This window comes from Ovis canadensis, chromosome 2 (assembly GCF_042477335.2).
Source record: "Ovis canadensis isolate MfBH-ARS-UI-01 breed Bighorn chromosome 2, ARS-UI_OviCan_v2, whole genome shotgun sequence".
Taxonomy (NCBI): domain Eukaryota; kingdom Metazoa; phylum Chordata; class Mammalia; order Artiodactyla; family Bovidae; genus Ovis; species Ovis canadensis.
Window position 1 is genome coordinate 123,369,500 of NC_091246.1, and position 19,855 is coordinate 123,389,354.

General features: G+C 54.4%; 1 protein-coding gene and 1 long non-coding RNA gene across 2 annotated transcripts; one reads left to right on the forward strand and one right to left on the reverse strand.

Moving 5' to 3' along the window:
- Nucleotides 1–2,363: 2,363 nt before the first annotated feature.
- On the reverse strand, nucleotides 2,364–12,919 carry PROC (protein C, inactivator of coagulation factors Va and VIIIa). Its single transcript, XM_069574255.1, is given in 9 exon segments — nucleotides 2,364–3,041; nucleotides 4,143–4,260; nucleotides 5,178–5,326; nucleotides 7,439–7,666; nucleotides 7,669–7,812; nucleotides 7,931–7,955; nucleotides 9,540–9,706; nucleotides 11,381–11,467; nucleotides 12,747–12,919. Coding segments are annotated over 9 exon segments (1,539 nt in total). The 5' UTR covers nucleotides 12,793–12,919; the 3' UTR covers nucleotides 2,364–2,466.
- Nucleotides 12,920–14,050: 1,131 nt separating this feature from the next.
- On the forward strand, nucleotides 14,051–19,008 carry LOC138432746 (uncharacterized). The gene is made up of 4 exons (XR_011253968.1): nucleotides 14,051–14,574; nucleotides 14,912–15,273; nucleotides 15,431–15,598; nucleotides 18,301–19,008. It is a non-coding gene; the product is annotated as an uncharacterized lncRNA (long non-coding RNA).
- The last annotated feature ends 847 nt before the right edge of the window (nucleotides 19,009–19,855 follow it).

Here is a 19,855-nt window from a genome sequence, read left to right on the forward strand (position 1 = left end):
TGGTGATGTCCATGTGTAGAGTCTTCTCTTGTGTTGTTGGAAGAGGGTGTTTGCTATAACCAGTGCATTTTCTTGGCAAAACTCAATTAGTCTTTGCCCTGCTTCATTCTGCATTCCAAGGCCAAATTTGCCTGTTACTCCAGGTGTTTCTTGACTTACTACTTTTGCATTCCAGTCCCCTATAATGAAAAGGGCATCTTTTTGGGGTGTTAGTTCTGAAAGGTCTTGTAGGTCTTCATAGAACCGTTCAACTTCAGTTTCTTCAGCGTTACTGGTTGGGGCATAGTCTTGGATTACTGTGATATTGAATGGTTTGCCTTGGAAACAAACAGAGATCATTCTGCCGTTTTTGAGATTGCATCCAAGTACTGCATTTCGGACTCTTTTGTTGACCGTGATGGCTACTCCATTTCTTCTGAGGGATTCCTGCCCACAGTAGTAGATATAATGGTCATCTGAGTTAAATTCACCCATTCCAGTCCATTTGAGTTCGCTGATTCCTAGAATGTCGACGTTCACTCTTGCCATCTCCTGTTTGACCACTTCCAATTTGCCTTGATTCATGGAGCTGACATTCCAGGTTCCTATGCAATATTGCTCTTTGTAGCATTGGACTTTGCTTCTATCACCAGTCACATCCACAGCTGGGTATTGTTTTTCCTTTGGCTCCATCCCTTCATACTTTCTGGATTTATTTCTCCACTGATCTCCACTAGCATGTTGGGCACTTACTGACCTGGGAGTTCCTCTTTCAGTATCCTATCATTTTGGCTTTTCATACTGTTCACGGGGTTCTCAAGGCAAGAATACTGAAGTGGTTTTCCATTGCCTTCTGCAGTGAACCACATTCTGTCAGACCTCTCCACCATGACCCACCTGTCTTGGGTTGCCCCGCGGGCATGGCTTAGTTTCATTGAGTTAGACAAGGCTGTGGTCCTAGTGTGATTAGATTGACTCATTTTCTGTGAGTATGGTTTCAGTGTGTCTGCCCTCTGATGCCCTCTTGCAACACCTACCATCTTACTTGGGTTTCTCTTACCTTGGGCATGGGGTATCTCTTCATGCCTGCTCCAGCAAAGCGCAGCCACTGCTCCTTACCTTGAATGAGGGGTATCTCCTCACTGCTGCCCTTCCCTCAACGTGGGAGATAGCTCCTCTAAGGCCCTCCTGTGCCCGCACAGCCGCTGCTCCTTGGACGTGGGGTTGCTCCTCCCCAGCCGTCGGCCCTGGGCTCGGACGCGGGTAGCTCCTCTCGGCTGTTCCTGTGCCGTCGCAGCCTGGCACTCTCGGCCGCTGCCCCTGACCTCAGATGTGGGGTAACTCCTCTTGGCCGCCGCCCTTCGGGCATGGGGTCCTCCCGGCTTCTGCCCCTGACCTTGGACGTGGGGTAGCTCCTCTCGGCCACGCTGAGTGCGCCGGTCACAGCCGCCTGCGCTGAATGCGCCGGTCGCAGCTACAGTCACACGTTAAAATGACCTGAGGAGTTCTAAGTCTTGGTTCCCCACCTAAATCCTCTAAACCAGAATCTCTGCAGGTGAAATTGGATGGACATGTTTTTGAAAGCCCCGCAGGAGATTCAAAAGTACAGTGAAGGTTGAGAACCACCGCTGTCAATCTAATCTTCATTTTACTAATGCCCAGAAAACAGAAGTGACTTGCCTGAGGCATACATAGAGTTAGACTGATCTGATGACTTTAGACTAATTGTTTTGGCTTTATCTCACCACTATCCCTTTCTGTTGGGTGCATCCTAACTTACTTCTCGGTCTCATTCAGGTACGCCTATAAGGTCAGGTCAAGACAGAGCCTCTTGTTTATTGATTGTGTGACATTGTTCTTAAACAGCTTCACCACTTACAGTGTGAGCTCATTCTGGATTCAACCAAGCCCTCTGGGACTCTGGCTCCTCCTCACACCAGGCCAATGCTGGCCTCCATAGCCAGCAGGAAGAGAGGGGGACAGCCAAATGGAAGTCAGACCTAGTTTGGGTCTTGGCTTCACAATGCAAAACTTCCTGAACCTGTTTCTTCCCCTAAAATATGAGCAGCAATCTGTACCTTCAGAGGTGGATTTACTCTGGATCTGGATCCCTGACTCACACAAGCTCCTTCCAAAGTCCTGGAAGGGGCTCTCACACTTTTGTAGTCCCACTTTGTATTCTTTTTCATTAAGCGAGCTTTCCTACACGTTACCGGCTTCAGATGCCGCAAACCTCGGATATGCTCCTTCCTACCCCACAGAGGTGCTGTAGGAGTTAAATAAGATTCTGTTCATAAAGTGTGGGGCATGCAGTAGATGCTCCAAAAATACTTCCCTCCAGAGCAGCCCAGAAAAGGGTTGGAAAAATAGAGCCGTAGCTGGTGTGCTTGCAGCAAGCCCTTTTTAATGTCCAACGTCTTGCCATTCAACAATCCAGCCCCTATCCAAGGGTGTTCTCTGGGGTCCAGACACAAGTGACGGGGGATGCTAAGGCACCTGGCTCTCAAGAGGGGCCTCAGCTTTGATGTGGCCGTAGATCCAGTCAAGGTAACGGCTGACTTTGGTGTAAACGCCGTAGTTGTAGAGGCGCCCACAGCCCTCGCCCCAGCTCACCAGGCCCACCAGGAACCAGGTGCCACGGAAGAAGGTGACCATAGGCCCCCCACTGTCGCCCTCACAGGCATCCCTCGAGTTCCCGAGGATACCAGCACACAGCATGTTCTCAGAGACCTTGTTTTCCATGGCGTGGACACATGCATTGTACGGGACCACGGGGATCTTGATGAAGTTGAGGATGGAGGTGCGGTTTTTCTTGGTCTCGTCACGGTAGCCCCAGCCTGTCACCACAGTCTCCTGGCCGACCTGGGTGAGCTTGCGCTCAGAGAGGCCGCTGTCCGGGAGGCAGATGGGCACAATGGTCTGCGAAAGAGTGGCAGGCTTGGCCAGGTGGAGCAGGGCGATGTCGTTGTCACTGGTGCTCTTGGTGTAGTTAGGGTGGACGATGACCTCCTTGATGTCCAGGTCCACCTCCCAGCTCTCCCAGCGCCGCATGTCATACTCCCCTGCAGGGCAGAGGGGCTGTCAGAGTGAGCCTGCGAGAACGTCCTTCCCCAGGGCCCCTGCCGAAGCTAACAGCACTGCCCTGCTCCTGTGGGCCCTCGTGGATGGCAGGGCCACAGGGGGAGTGGCCACCATGCATCCCTGGCAGGTCCTGGGCCACAGGTCCCTATCAAGTTAACAGCCTACGAGTGTCTGTCCTAAAGGGGCAAACACTGGTCTGAATTCAGGACTGGCTCAGAAATGCAGCAGGGAGGCTTGGGCAGTGGCCAGCAGTGGGCAGTCAGCAGGGAAGCTCCCTGGAAACCTGGGACATAGACCAGAGCCTCAGAGAGAAGATGGGGTGCCTGCTGAAGTGGGGGCAGGGCAGGAGCAGCAGGACCAGAGAAGGAGGGCCAGCAGGACACAGGCTCTAACCAGGGAAAAAAGATCTGGATCACACACACGACACAAGGTCTTCTCAGGTGAGGCAGATGGCTCTTGGTGAGTGGGGGTGGGGCTCTTATTCCAAGCCCAGCCCCATGGGAGGCCACTGGCCTTTGGTTGTGCTGGACATAATGGCAGAAAGTGTGGGTCTGGTCAGTCATTCTCAATACATATCCTTTTCCTTCTTTTTTGCCTGATGGTTGGAGTGAGAGCCCCCACCCCCAGAAACTGGTAGAGTGGGGCCCAGGCTTGGGGAGCCCTGGGCTGTTGCAGGGAAGCCGCTGGCTGCTATGGGAGATGCCAGGGTCCCACTGCACAGCCGATCCCTGTCAATCTGCGTGAAGCGCGGCCCTGAGGCCAGGCCATGTGGACACCTTCTGGGTCTCTGCACCCAAGGTGCTCCACACAGCCTGCTCCACACAGTGAGAGTGAGGACATAAGTATGTGTGTAACCCTCTCATTTGTAAACACACATAGGTAAACACCTGGCCACCAGATTCAAAGAGAACCCCTTGCGTGCAGACTTCCCTGGGGTCACGGTGTCTAAAATCCCACCGTGGGAGGAGTGGGCTGGGAGCACACAGCCCTCTTCCCAGCAGATGCCTTCTGCGTGGGTTCACGTCCCCCAGAGACCAGGCTCCCCAAACCCAGCCGCCCTCCAGCCTGCTTCCAGCCCGCACCGAGCCTGACGATGAGCTTCTTATGGCTCTCCAAGCAGTGGGCCACCGTCAGCACCCAGGAGACGTGGATTAGCACTGCCCCACAGACCAGCTTCTTCTTGGAGTCCAGCAGTACTGCCTGGAAGGGGTGGGGGGGTGGGCAGGGACTTTACAACACAGCTTTGTGGCAGCTCCGCTCAGGCCTCCGGGGTCTTGTCACAGCCCTAGGTATGGTTCTCAAGCTCAACGCACTGGCTGCTTAAGTAGGGCTTTCCTGGGTTCCCTGGTCACACAGCGTGGAATTTGGGGCACTTTCTCCTCTGCACGTTTGATAAGACTTTGCCTGTTCCAGGGTGTCTCCCCACGTTTGCCCATGCTGTTCCTATAATCACCCTCAGCAGCATGCAGAGAGTTCTTCCTACCCTCGATGGCTAAGGCTACGCCTTGAGTCCTCCAGGTAGCCTTTGAGGCCCCCAACAGCTCTTGGGGGTCCCCCTCCAGGGTCCCTCAGCCACTGTCCTGCCAACCATCCCAGCTCTGGTCCCATTGGGTTGCTGTGTGTTTAGGATCCTGACCCTCCTGCGGGTGAGATCCCCAAGACCTGCCAGTCCCCAGGTTATTGATCTCTGGGGACCCTAACCCCTAGTGCCTGGGAGTCAGACATCAAGTAAGTGTTAGTTTCCATGGGGAAACTGGAGAGGGACTCGGGGATCAACCTTCCCTCCTAGCCTTTTGCTATGCAAACACTGTTCCCCTCAGCCAGGCCTCTGCCTGAAACACCACCAGCACAGCATTATCTTTCCAGCTGATTCTTAAAGCTATACTTCTTCCTGCTTGCTCTGCACCCAAGGGTGCTGTAGACACATATACCTGTGCCCACTCCACCCTGCCCAGCTGCTCCTCCCTCATCAGGTTAGCGCCGTCTTTCTTTGGGACTTAGCACTGCCTCCCCTACGGAGAGCAAAGGCTCACTTCCCTCCCCACTGATGCCTCCACAACAGGAACTGGGCTCAGTGACTCCTGACCCAGACGGTGAACTGTTGCCTCTCCTCTCACCTGCCAGGGGCTGTCTCCCCATCTAGCCTCCTGCCCACTGACAATCCGTGGATCCAACTGGTCTTCTTGGTCGACTTGGTTTGTGTCACGTTTCAAGGTCTTGCGTTTCTTCTCCATTCGCTTCCCTAGCCTCCCACAAGGGAACGTCACTGAAGGCAGGAGAAAGCAGCTGAGTGCCTGCCGGGCACTGCTCCCAAGACTGCCCCCCACGTCTGTCCACCTCCTGCAAGCAGCCTCATTTACTGCCTTGTAGGATAAATGATGCTTAGACGTGTAGTTCTATCACCTTGCAAAGCCCCTCAGGTCAGTCAGTCGGTTAAAAACCAGTGCCACTTCATGGCAGGAGTCAGACCAAGCAGCATCTCTGCCCAGCGGCCTGTCCTTAGGCAGCTTGTTCAAGTTCTAGGAGTTCAGTACACCCCAGGGCTGTTGGGAGTAATCCCTGGGACACGCAGTGAGCTCTCATGCTGGGACGTTACCGAGCTCCTAACAGAGGTAAGAACTCATGGATCGGTGAAGGAGGGCACTCCTGGAGAGCCTCAAAGTGGCTCTAAGCACAGTTGTGCGGTCCTCTGCCAGGAGAAGAGAGCGCAGAACAGAACTGAGGCCAGGGCCCTTCACACTGGGTTGAGAGATTCAGACTTGCAGGAGCAAGAGGAAGCCGTCAGCAGGGAGAACAGTGACAGCAAATGGAGATGAGACAACAGCAACAAAACTCCGGAAGCTGGGGGCACAGTGACTGACTTGGTCGTCGGAGGAAGCCGAAACCTCAGCCAGTAGTAGGAGATGCAGTGGCAGGCTGCTTAGCCCCAGAGGTGCCCAGGAAGCCTCCATGTGTGTCTGAGGAAGCTGTCCAGGAAGTATGGCAGGAATGTTGAGAGTTTGTCAGAGAAACTGCCAGAGCCCTAGGCTTCTGTCTCGAGCCCTCATCAGTGACTTGACTCTCGTCTCTGACCCCTGCAGAAGACCCTAGGTGTATTCTCTGAAGAGGGTGAACCAGACACTGTGAGCTCAGGACTCAAGGAGACGCCACAGGAAAGACCGACACACAAGGCTGGCCAGAGCAAGTCACGCAGACACCTGCAGACTGGGCAACTGCCAGCTCCTCTCCCCTGCACCCCCACAAGGGGCTAAAGCCAGGCTGCGACCACTCAAGCATGGGTGTGGATGATTCCTCTCAGAAAATGGCCTGAAGACCTAAGAATCTGGGCAACAGGGTTCTGTCAGTGACTTGAGCCTTCAGATGGTCTCACAGAAAAGTCCACTGGCCAACAGGCTCAGCAGGTCTTTCTTTGAAACATCCTGTGACTCTCTAATTACTTCAAAAGGAAAAGTTAGATTTTCTTTCTTTCTTTTTTTTTTTTTTCCGTAAAAGGACTATAAAAGGACTGGACTATAGAGTCGTGGTAAGTTCCCCAAAAGAAGAACACACAATCAAAGAGATGGAAAACAGAAGGAAGAGACCATAAAACTAGAAAATCAGCCCAGGGGGAAGAGATCTGATTAGAAGAAGCAGAAAGGGAGAACAGAGAGAAAGCAGGAGGTCAAGCCACCAAGGAAATAACTAAAGAAACGTTCCTAGAAGTAGAAAGATGTGCATTTCCACACGAAAAAGGTGCCACACAGTGAATGAAAGAGGATCCACCCTGAGGAACGACCTGTTGAAATTCATGGTAAGAGTTGCCAAACTCCAATTGTTGTGTAAGTATCTAACTCTGATAGAAATTAAAATGTACAAAAAGGAAAACAGAAAAGAAGGTTGCTCTCTCTCTCTTCAGAGAAGCCAGAGGTAAAGACATCCAAGCTGGCTCAGCTGGTGAAGAATCTGCCTGCCCATGCGAGAGACGCAGGAGACTCGGGTTCAGTGCCTGGGTTGGGAAGACCTCCGGGAGAAGCAAACAGCAACTTGCTCCAGGATTCTTGCCTGGAAAACTCCAGGGACAGAGGAGCCTGGTGGGCTCCAGTCCATGGGGTCGCAAAGAGTCAGACACGACTGAGCATGCACACGATAGATGTGGAGGGTGCTGGAGCCTCTACGTCCGCTCATCCGAGGAGATACCCCTGTGCTCCTGCCTCAGGAGGCGTCCCCAAGGTGAGCGGTGGCGCCTGGAGAAAGTCGGGCAAGCGAAGGAAAGAGCGGGCAGGACACCCGCGACACCCGTCGGGGACCGCCTCCTTCTCCCATCTCCCTTGCGGGGGCTCAGCACGGTGGCTCGCTCACCGCCCGGGGACCCCGCGCGGCCCCCGCTGAGGGCGCTCACCCTTGGACTCGCAGAGCTGGTGGTCGTCCTGCAGCCGGTAGCCGGGCGCGCAGCTGCAGTGGCGCCGGCCCGCCTCCTCCAGGCAGTAGTGCGCGCAGCCGCCGTTTTCCGCCGAGCAGTTGGTGAAGCGCACCTCTGGGCAGACACGGAGGGCGCCGCGAGGGCGCCGCGGCTCTACGCGCCCCGCCGGCCCCGGGCCCGGGGAGGCCCCCGCCCCGCCGCCCCCGCCCCCTCACCGTGCAGGCAGAAGCGGCCCTCCCAGCCCTCGGCGCAGTCGCAGCGGAAGCCGCCCAGGCCGTCGATGCACTTGCCGCGCCCGCAGCACGGGAGGTCGCACGGGCTCCCCGAGGGCCGCTGCTCGCACTGGTCCCCGTCTGCGACGAGGGGTGAAGAGGGCGTCACCCTGGCCGCCGGCCCGCTCCCGGTTCTCCAGCGACCCGGAGCCCCCCGAGGGGCACAGGTGTGGCGGCCCGAGGTCTGGAGCGCACTCACCGCTATACTTGGACCAGAAGGCCATCTGCGGGGAGAAGTGGCGGCATCAGGGGCCGTCAGCCCACCTGTGTACATGGGGAGCCCCTGGGGCCCCTCCCCGCGCTGGCCCGGGCCCAGCAGGGCAGCATCTAAACGCGCAGGGGAGCGACTACCCCACACGAGCCGGGGAGGGGCGGGGCGGGGAGGCAGCTGCGTCCTGAGAAATGCCAGGCTCCCCCTTGCCTCTCTGGCCGTCTCCTCATCCCATACCTGACCCCCGTGCCCTGGAAGCTCGCTCGGGGTGCTGGCTGCCACCAAAGCAGCCGCTGCGGCAGCAGGGACCCAAAAGCTCCCCCACCCGCGGCGTGCCCGGCTCCGTCTCTTTCCAGCCCCGCCCTCCTTTCTCAGCCTGTCTGGTCTCCCTGAGCGGGTGTGCTCAGAGCTGAGTGACCAGAGGACCTTGTAGGTGAGACACAGCTTGCTAGTTCAAGAAGTCTGCTTTTGTAACCAGGTTTGGGCTTCCCTGGTGACTTGGTGAAGAATCTGCCAGGAATTCAGGAGACCTGGGTACCATCCCTAGGTCAAGAAGATCCCCTAGAGAAGGAAATGGCAACCCACTCTAGTATTCTTGCCTGGAAAACCCCATGGACAGAGGAGCCTGGCGGGCGACAGTCCCTGGGGTTGCAAGAGTCTGACATGACTTGGTGACTAGAACCACCGTCCTGGTGGCACTTCTGCTGCTGGGCTGGGACCACCATTCCCTGAGACCCACTGCTTGATGCCCAGGCCACAAGCCCCCCGCTGGAGACTCGGGTTAGGTGGGTGTGATGTGCCCAGGCCATGCCTGCAGAAAGCCACCTAGGCGTCTGCTGAGGAGGCCATTTGAGGAAAGAGACCGTGGGGCTCTAGTCAAGGTGGAGGAGGAGGGCAAGAGAAAAAGCTGCCCAGAGTTCCCCCTTCAGCCCTGAAAGCCCTGAGTAGGAGGGCATGCCTACAGACAGCTTGAGGGGCCCCCAGTGGTGGCACAGCCCCCAGGTCCTAGGAGCTAAAGTGAGCTCTTGGAGCTGGAGGGGGTCTGAGCCTTGTATCAGGAAGCCACCTCCCTTACTGAGTGCACCCTACCGCCTCAGGGTCTCCACCACGGAGCTCTGGGGGCCAGAGAGGACAGACCCCTTTCCTTAGATGCCCTGAGCAACCAGGTTTCAGCCCTGGAGACTCTGAGGCACAGAGTGAGTGTGTGTGCAGAGACATCAGAGTCTTGGGTCGCCTGATGAGCAGTTAAGCAGGGGTGCGGCATGGAAGCAGGGGTGGCAGTTTGGCCACAGGGAGAGAGGAGAGGGGAGGCAGTGGTGGCCAGTCGCAGGTGAACTGGGGCTGAATGCCTCCCGTGGGACTGAGTGGGAACCCAGCCCAAAGCTTCCAAGACTCTTTATGTTCATTGCAGGGTTCTATTTCTTGGAGTCCTGTGTGCCCTGACCAAGACCGTAGGGCCATTTACTCCGCGGCTGCACCCCAGCAAGCTGGGAGGGCAAGGGGCTGGCGTCCACTGCCCCCCTTCCAAGGGCCCCAGGCTGCTCCTCCAGGTCCCACCCTTGAGCCTCATGTTCTGCACCCAGTCGGGCGGCCTTACTGTGTCTTCCGTGTTTTGGAAAATCTCCCGAGCTTCCTCGAACTCACAGACCTCCTCTGAGCACTCACGCTCCACGCTGCCGGGCCGCAGCTCCTCCAGGAAGGAGTTGGCACGTTTGCGGATCCGCAGCACCTGGTGGGCACGCTGGCTGCTGGAGAACACTGAGTCTGGAGTGGGGATGGGGAGCTGACTTTGGTGGGGGGCCTGCCACGAGGGGCCCCCACTCGGGAGAGACCCTGGAGAGGTTTGCATCTTGGGTCCCCGCCTCCCCTGCTCTCCTCCTTCTCCCGAAGGAGGTGACAAGTAATCTGAGGACAGGACGCTTGACCATTCAGAGTGCGTGCGCTAAGACAGCCGGACCTTCTGAACCCAACCCAATCTCCATGTGACCTTGAGCCAGCCTTTACCTCTCTTCACTTTGGTTTATTCATCAAAAGATGAGGATGAGATAATCATGTAAAACAAATAGCATAGTGCCAGGCACAGAAAAGAGCAGCCAGCGACCAGTGCCACCTGCTGCTGCTGTTACTGGGCTTCCCTGAGGGCTCAGCTGGAAAAGAACCCGCCTGCAGCGCAGGAGACCCCGGTTCCATTCCTGGGTCAGGAAGATCCCCTGGAGAAGGGAAAAGCAACCTACGCCAGTATTCTGGCCTGGAGAATTCCATAGACAGAGGAGCCTGGCAGGCTCCTGACCCCTTCGTGGGGTCACAGAGTCCGATGCTATTGAGTGACTTTCACTGCTCTTGGTATTGTTCAACTGCAGAGTTAAATGGGCTTCCCTGGTGGCTCAGAGGTTAAAGCGTCTGGCTCCAATGTGGGAGACCTGGGTTCGATCCCTGGGTCGGGAAGATCCCCTGGAGAAGGAAATAGCAACCCACTCCAGTATTCTTGCCTGGAGAATCCCATGGACGGAGGAGCCTGGTAGGCTACAGTCCACGGGGTCCCAAAGAGTTGGACACGACTGAGCGACTTCACCTTCACCATTGTTCTCCAAGCCTTGAGGCACCCAGTCTTGACTCCCTCCCTGCAGCCTCCCTGCCCTCCCCTCCCCCACCCCGTGATGACTTTCCCATGCCCTTCCCCTTGGGCAGGAACACCTGGATACCAGCAGCACTGCCACTCAGGGAGCACCACGATACCCCCAGGCTCTGAAAGGTGTCTGCCTTGGCTGCAGGGGGAACAGCCGCGGTGGAGGGACCGAGTGGGGGAGTGTAGAAGAGAGGCTCCGGGATGCCGTGGCCAGGAAGGGCATCCTCAGGGAAGGAAGATGCGCTGGAACGGAGTCTGGCCTTAGGAGCCACACTGACCAGGGTGGAGGGTGGGGAGGAAGGCACCCCAGGCAGACCAGCCGCTCAAGAAGAGGCAGAAATGTAAGGAACAGCCTGCTGTGGCCCCAGGCGGTGGGGGAATGGCCTGCCTAATAAGCCAGGCAGCTCATTTCTCCCACAGGCCCCCTCTCCCCCTGCATTCTGGTCCGGTTCTCGGCTGTGTGGACCAGAGGAGCAGCTGGGGCGGGGCAGCAGATGAGCATTTTAGGAGGAGAGGCCGCCCTGGGGTGGTATGGGTGGCAGCTGGGCCTGGGGTTTACACAGCTGAGGGGGGCAGTGGCGGAGAGGCAAAGCCAGGGGTCTGCGTGACCGCTCCCCCCCAGGGAGGAGGAAGGGCGTGCCCCAGGGGCTCCGGCCGCCATCTCAGTACTCAGACCCTGCGCACCCTGCTGCTCTTGCCCACACTCACGCCATCCCAGTTCATCTCACCTCACCCTGAGGCTGAGAGAGGATAGCGAAAGGTATGAAGACCCCGAGGGTCCCAGGGAGTGGGGAAGCGGAGCATGGCCTTACCGGGAGGAGCTGGTGTGCTGAAAATTCCCCAGACGGTCACGAACAGTAAGAGGCTTGAAAGCTGCCACATTCTGAAGCCGCAGCCACCTGTCTGAGGAGGACTTCTGAGCTTCCAGCAGCCCCACCAGGCCCCACGCTGCCCACCGCCACCCCCTGCCCCCACTGTGGGAGCTGAGTGAACAAGCCTCCTCTGTGTGTGTGTGTGTGCTGGTCGCCAGGGCGGGAGCTGGGGTCAGGGGTCCCCAGTCACTGTTCCGTCCGCTTCTCTATACAGAGCTAAGGTCACACGCCCTGAGTCTGCAAGGGTGAAGAGAGGAAGTGGAAGGGGCAGCAACCCGGGGAAGATCAAAGGGGACTCGGCACAGAAGGGTTTGTGCCCTCCCCTGATGAGGGCTTGGGGGTGGCGCCTCTGCCAGTGTACAGGCCAGGCCAAGAGTAATAACTAACATTTACTGGACAGTCATGGTGCCTTTGAAGCAATTTGTACCTGGTTCAGAGGGCGGGTCACCAAGTCAGAGCGAATCCCAGCTCCAGGACAGGGTTGCTAGGTAAGACCCCTTACTGCTCCTTGGTCTCCTTGTTTGTAAAATGGATGGGAAAACTGTATTTCTGCCTTATCTGGTTCTTCTGAGAATTAAAATGAGTTAATCTACATAAAGCTATTGAATAGGTTTGCGCATAGCAAATGCTCAGTAAGCTTGAGCTACTAGTATCTCAGCTAAGGCTCACCACCACTCAAGAGGTAGGTAGTCACCGTGTCACCCTATTTCACAGAGCGGGGATTGAGGGTCACAGGAGAGAAGTCACTCTTCAAACACTCCCAACCAGGAAGTGGAAGAGTTAGTTAGCTCAGGCCCACGTGGCTCCAGGCCTGGAACTTTAACCCCTGCCCCAAACCACCAGGCAAGCCCCAAGGCCACAGAGGTAGCACTTCAGGCCAGAAACCTAGGTGCCCTGTTGCCCCCCAGGCTGAGGGGGTGCCCCACCAGGACCCCCTCCCTGCTGACCTCCCACCTTTGCTGACTCCCTCTGAGGCTAGTTCTGACTTTTGTTTAAAGGGTTTAGAAGTAGAGGTGGGGGTGGGGCGGGCACCCCCGGGGCTCCAAGCTGCCTCTGGTGATGGCTCAGATCTGGAGGCCCTCAGCCAACTCCCACCTCCCTCAGAGTCTGGGAAGAAGGCCCCTGGGAACCGTGGGACCCAAGCCCGAGGAATGCCAACCAGAGCTTTGGCCTGGCTGCTGGCAGAGCTGCAATTTCCTTACGCCAAGCTCCAGCCAGCTTCTTGAACCCTGGCGAGACAATCCCACCTTCAGGCCTGCTCCCCTCCTCCAGCCCCTGTCACAGACCTGCCTCGAAGGGGACTTACTGGGGTGGGCCACAGAGAAACTGCAAGCTTGCCCTCCTGCCGCCATGACAGCCTGGAACTCGAGTTAATCCACAACCACAAATATTTGCTTGGCCCTCGGTGCAGAGGCCTCCCTCTCCACAGATAAACAAGCTCCCAGCTCAGGACAGCTCTGTTTGCCCCAAGCCCCCTGTGCCCCAGCAGTGGGAGGGAGGCGAGGGCAGGCACCTCCAGGCGTGGCCTCATTGTAGCCTCAGAGCAGCTGGCCAAAGGAGGGACACTGCCCCCTTTTCGCAGATGAGGACATTTTTACCCAGTGCTATTGCCGCTTGCCTCAGATCAGCACAACTGATAATGTTATTTCACCAAATTTAAGATGCCACTGGGCTTCCCAGGTGGCGCTAGTGGTAAAACACACACACAAACCTGCCGATGCAGGAGACGAGACGTAAGAGATACGGGTTTGATCCCCGGGTTGGGAGGATCCCCTGAAGAGTATGGCAACCTACGCCAGTATCCTTGCCTGGAGAATCCACGGACAGAGGAACCTGGCGGGCTACAGTCCACAGGATCACAAAGAGTCAGACACAACTGAGCGGCTTAGCACGCATGCAGGATGCTGCTAGTCACAAGATGCACCGGTTTTATGTGTCAGCATAAAACATTGTTAGTTATTCAATGGCCTGCCTTCCTGATAACATCAGGATGTGATGTAAAAGCAGGAAAATATTTGCCTCTCAGGCTCTCTACCACACGGGTGCCAATACTTGGCTAAACCCTCAGCTCCAGCTGCTCCTGTAACTGCCACCCTCTCCCACCACACACAACTGCACACCACTGCCTCCATAACCTCAGTTTTTCAGATGAGGACACTCAGAAATCTTTTGTCATTGGACCAAATTCACGGAGCCAGTAAACGGCAGGTCTGGATTAGAACTCAGGTCTTTCCAGCACTTCCGGCACCTCTCACCTACTTTTGTGAGCAAGTGAGAAAAGTCAGCAGAATTGTGGAAAGTCTGCAGTCAGTTTGTGACCAGTTATGTCAGAAAGGGCAGGAGCAGAAGTAAAGGGTTTGACCTGGAACCTTGGCCCTGGCACTGCGGTCCATTAGCCCTTATCACGCATCTTCCTTCCTGTCCTAGAAATGCCCCCACTTCTTCCAAACCCCACTCCCTCCTTAGAGGACTTGACCACACTCCTCAGAGTCCCAGCCCTTGCACAGCTCATGTGACTCTGCCCTGCTGACCTCTGGTGACAGCACCAGGAAGTCCTCTGACCCAGGAGTCAAACAGATTCTCTCCCCTAGCCAGCAGGAGTGGGGCATCAGTCTTACTCCACTGAGCACAGGATTCACAGGGTTTGAAGCCAGAGCCTAGATATGCATGTCTGGCCCTAAAGCAGAGGAGGCTGATGAGGAGAAAAATGTAGACGTACAGAGAGAGGCTGAGACCATGAAGACCTGGAGAATCTGGGTGAGGGGAGCAGTAACAGCCTACTTCATCATGCCTGGGGCACACCCTCTGTTTGGCTTCATGGGGGTCTCCCTGCCCGCGTGGGAAATCCCCTCTTTCCTAAGTCTCCTTGCAACCAGACCCCTCCTCCTGGGGTGCAGCACTGTTCCCGGCTGTGGAGTTCAAAGCCCTTTTGCTGCCCACACGGCTCACTGGAGAAAACCAGAGGGACAGGGCGAACGTCTAACAAGGTGGGCGCACCGTGCAGAGGCCGAGTGGCAGGCACAGACGGTGATGCTTATGAGAGAGAGGGAAATCGGCGCAAGCAGGGTGACCAGGGACGGCCACCTGCAGGAGGCAGGGCTTCAGCTGGACATCAGAAGGCAGGCAGGACCCAGGTGAGAGAGGAAGGGCCCTCAGGTGGGGAGGAGGAGAAGACAGAGCTTGGGATGGAGCTCCTGGCAGGTGGGGAGTCCGTGGCTGTTGGTGAGGTCTGGGGCTACTGCTTGGAGGAAGGGAGTCATGGTCCTGATGACTTGGGCAGGAAGCACGAAGACCATGTGCCCAACCACACAAGAGGGGCGGCTCTCACAGCCAAGGACGTATAAAAACGCCCCCTGCACCCCCATGCTAGCTCCAGGGTCCTCCCCCGTGAGTCTGCAGCGCCGCTTCTACCCCACAGCCTGCGACCCCTCATTTCACCTTCCAAGTGCAAGGCGCTGTGCGTGTTCACAGGGACTCCTGCCCGTCTTCTCTTCCCTGCCATCTCCTTGCCTCCCGCCTGCTCCCCAGCCGAGCCCAGAAGGTCAGCTCCGTGTGAAGATTACTTAGGGTCCACCACAAACCCTGACCAAGCATAAGGGACTCTTCCGGAGGCGCCCACCTCCAAACCAGCCGAGATGCCAAAGCATCAGCAGCACCTAGAAGAGCCGGGGCATCTGCAGCGGGGGTGCCTGCATCACGGCCTCCACGTTGGCTGCCAGCGCAGGAGACTCGGGCCACCTCCCTGAAGCAGAGAAGGTCGGCGCCACCAGCTCTTGCCAGGTTCTGCTGACTCTGGAAGGCAGGCGCCACCTGGAGTGTCCGGGGGAGTCCAGGTATGCGGCATCTCTGCTCACTTGCGGCAGCCTTCCAGCAGGGGGCGCCTCCCTGGTCCCGCGGAAGGGTTCCGGCCCGCGCTACAAGGTGCAGCTTCAGGGGGCGCGGTGGACGTAGCCTACTGACATTGTCTGTCTCTGGGGTTGCTCTTCCTAGGTGTGAGTCACCCCGCAGTGGTCCGATTCAGTCAAGTTGAGTCAGATGCTAGAGCAGAACTCAGGCATTCCAGCTGGAGATGGTCGAGAGACGGGAAGGAGTCTGTGTGCAGGGAATTCCCCGAATTTGCGAGGACGCGGGAGAAGGTGCGGGAAGCAAAGGTGTGAGGTAAAAAACAAAAGCCCAGAATCATCAGGTGGCATCCAGCAGTGGGACGTTCAAAAACCTCCTCTTTGGGATCAGGCTCACGCGGGTTTAAGTCTCATCTTGGTTCCTTCCTGGCTGGGTTGTTTCACTTCCCTGGGCCTCAGTTTCTATTCTGGAAATGAGGCCAAGAAGAGCATCCACCCAGGTGGTTGTTATGGGGTCAAATACTGTGTGTGCGTATAGGTATATGATACATATGTGTATAATATATAGATGTATATTATATGTGTGGGTATGTAGTTTATTTGTGGCTGCACTGGGTCTTTGCTGCTTTGCGCAGGCTCTCTCGAGTTGCAGCCAATGGGGGCTACTCCTCACTGTGGCGCACGGGCTCCCCCTTGTGGTGACTTTTCTTGTGGAATACTTGGGCTCTAGGGTACATGGGGGAGAAGGCCATGGCACCCCACTCCAGCACTCTTGCCTGGAAAATCCCATGGACGGAGGAGCCTGGTGGGCCGCAGTCCATGGGCTCGCTAAGAGTCGGACACGACTGAGTGACTTACACTTTTCACTTTCATGCACTGGAGAAGGAAATGGCAACCCACTCCAGTGTTCTTGCCTGGAGAATCCCAGGGACAGGGGAGCCTGGTGGGCTGCGGTCTACGAGGTCGCACAGAGTCGGACACGACTGAAGCGACTTAGCAGCAGCAGCAGCAGCAGGGTACATGGGGGAGAAGGCGATGGCACCCCACTCCAGTACTCTTGCCTGGAAAATCCCATGGATGGAGGAAAATCCCATGGATGGAGGAAAATCCCATGGTTAGAGAGGAAGGGCAGCTGCCATCTATGTTGCAGGTTACCAGCCATCAGCTCTGAATGCTGAGTCACCACAGATCCCTGGGGTCTGGAGGGCATGCCTACCTAGTATCCGGCTGACTCTGGAAACAGGTGTCAGAACCCAATGTGAGCTCATGTACTGGCCAGAGTGATTAGAGGGGAAGGCTTACCGGGAGCCTCTGCCCTCACCCCCTGCCTCTCCCCTTGCCTGGTGTCCATTCGTGTCTTCTGGCATAGAAGCCAGGCTACTCAGGGCTCACTCTGGGAAGAGAGGAGACAGTCCTGGGTGGGTGGGTTCCCCGTTCAGAAATGGAGATGAATAGATACAGTCCAGTGTCAACAGCACAATGGCACATTGATTCTTTTTAATTTTATATTGGAATATAGGTAATTCACAATGCTGTGTTAGTTTTAGATGTACAGCAAAGTGATTTCGTTATGTTCATAGACCCGGGCTTCCCTGGTGGCTAAGCTGGTAAAGAATCTGCCTGCATGCAGGAGAGCTGGGTTCAATCGGCAGATCCCCTGGAGAAGGGAAGGGCTACCCACTCCAGTATTCTGGCCTGCAGAATTCCATAGACTGTATAGTCCATAGGGTCTCAAAAAGTTGGACATGACTGAGCCAGTACTCTTGCCTGGAAAATCCTATGGATGGAGGAGCCTGGTGGGCTGCAGTCCATGGGGTGGCTAAGAGTCGGACATGACTGAGCGACTTCACTTTCACTTTTCACTTTCATGCATTGGAGAAGGAAATGGCAACCCACTCCAGTGTTCTTGCCTGGAGAATCCCAGGGACGGGGGAGCCTGGTGGGCTTCCATCTATGGAGCTGCGCGGAGTTGGACACGACTGAAGCGACTTAGCAGCAGCAGCAGCAGCAGCAGCAGCAGCAGCAGCAGCAGCAGCAGCAGAGCATCTTTCACACATTCATGTATCTATGCCTTTTCAGATTCTTTTCCCGTATAGGTCATTGCAGAGTACTGAGGATAACTCCTGTGCACTACACTAGGTCCTTGTGGACCTGTTTTCCTTTTAGTAGTGTGTGTATGCCAGTCCCATCCTCCCACTTCATCCTTCTCCCCACCGTTCTCCCTTGGCAACCATAAGCCTGCCCTCTAAGTCTGGGAGTCTGTTCCTGTTCTATAAACAAGTTCATCTGCACCATTTTTAAAGATTCCACGTATAAGCGACATCTTTTGATATTTGTCTTTCTCTGTCTGACCTACTCCACTTAGTATGGTGATCTCTAGGTCCATCAATATTACTGCAAATGGCATTATTTCATTCCTTTAAAAAAAAATAGGTGTGCAGTATAACTTACAAGCAGTAAAATTCACTCATCTTGAATGAACGGTTCTGTTTCCACAAATGTGTGTAATAGTGTAACCACCTGCAGCACAAACATTAAATGGGTCATTTTTAACACCCTCACAGTTACCCTGTGACATCCCCAGCCCCGAGCAGTCACTGATCTGGTTTCTGTTATTTTCTATAGAATGATATAAACATGGAATCCTTACAGTATGTAGCCTTTCAAACCTGGCTTTTTCATTCAACATGAAACTTTTCAGAGTTATCCATGTTGATGTGGATATCAGTAGTTTCTTTCTGTTGCTGAGCAGTTTCCATTATACAGAAGTGCCACATATGGCTATCTGTTTGCCTGTTATGGGCTATTATTAAATAAAACTGCTAGCACACTCACACACAGGGTTTTGTGTGGGTATATGTTTTCTTTCCTTGTAGGCAAATATCTAGGAATGGGATTGCTGAGTCATATGGTAAGTACATGCTTACTTTAAAAAAAAAACAGTGAAAGCAAAACTTATCAAAAGTGGCTTATACCATTTTGCATTCCCCCCACCACCATTTTGTTGTTATTGTTCAGTTGCTAGGTTGTGTCGGACTCTGCAACCCTGTGGACTGTAGCACACCAAGCTCCTCTGTTCTCCACTATCTCTTGGACTTTGCTCAAATTCATGTCCATTGAATTGGTGATGCCGTCTAACCGTCTCCTCCTAACAGAAGCAGAAGAGCTTAAGAAGAGGTGGCAAGAATACACGGAAGAACCATGCAGAAAAGTTCTCAGTGACCTGGACAACCATGGTGTGGTCACTCACCTAGAGCTGGACGTCCTGGAGAATGAAGTCAAGTGGGCCTTAGGAGGCATCACTACGAGCAAAGCTAGCGGAGGTGATGGCATTCCCGCTGAGCTCTTTCAAATCCTGAAAGATGATGCTGTGAAAGTGCTGCGCTCAGGGTGCCAGCAAATTCGGAAGACTCACAACACATGCATGTTCTAATTGCTCTGCATCCTCCCCAGCATCTGGGGTGGCCAGTTCCTTGGGTTTTGTCTTTTAACTTTTAGCTATTCTAGTAGGTGTGTTGTATATAACACTGTAGCTTGAATTTTTACTTCCCTAATTACTAAGGATAATAAGTATCTTTTTCATGTGCTTACCTGACATTTATATATCTTCTTTTGGTTATGTGATGGTTTAAATCTTTGACCTATTTTTTATATCAAGTTTTGAGAATTTTTATATATTCTGGCACTAAGTCTTCTGTCACATAAATAAAATTTTCTTTCGGTCAATGGTTTGTCTTTTATTACTTAACAGTGTCTTTTCATGAGCAGATATTTTTAATTTTGATGAAGTCCAATTATCAGTATTTTTTTGTGGATTTTGTTTTTGTATCCTACCTAAGAAATCTTTGCCTTAGATCAGGTAGCTGACAAAGGCTTTCTCTTATGTTTTCTTCTAGAAGCTTTATGGTTTTAGCTTTTGCATTTGGATCTCCAACCCATTTGGAATTTATCCATTTTTATATATAGTCTGAGGCATAGATGAGTGCTTTAATTTTTTTCTCTATATGGATATCGAGTTGTTCCGGCAGCATTTGTGACAAACACTATCATTTTCCCATCGGTGTCATCGCTTGATATTTTGTTAAAAATCAACTAACCATATGTACATGTGTCTATATCTGCACTATATTCTACTTTAGAAAAAGATTTTATTTATCTTTGTCTACGCCAGGTCTTTGTTGCTTTGCGTGGGCTTTCTCTAGTTGCGGCAGGTGGTGGCTTCTCTTATTGCAGAGCACCGACTTCACTTAGTTGCATAGCAGCCCCACAGCACGTGGAACCCTTTCACACCAGGGATCAAACCCACGTCCCTTGCCTTGGCAGGCGGATTCTTAGCCACTACGCTACCAGGAAAGTCTATATTTTATTCTATTGATCTATCTGTTCCTCCTTATGCCTGCATCATATTGTCTTAATTTCCTGCTCACTGTTGCAAGACTGTACTGAATTATGAAATCAGGTAGTGTATATCCTCCAGCTTTGTGTTTTTTCAAAATTATTTTGGCTATTCTAGGTCCTTTGCATTTCTATACACCTTTTAGAATCAGCTTGTCAATTTCTACCTGAAGAATGC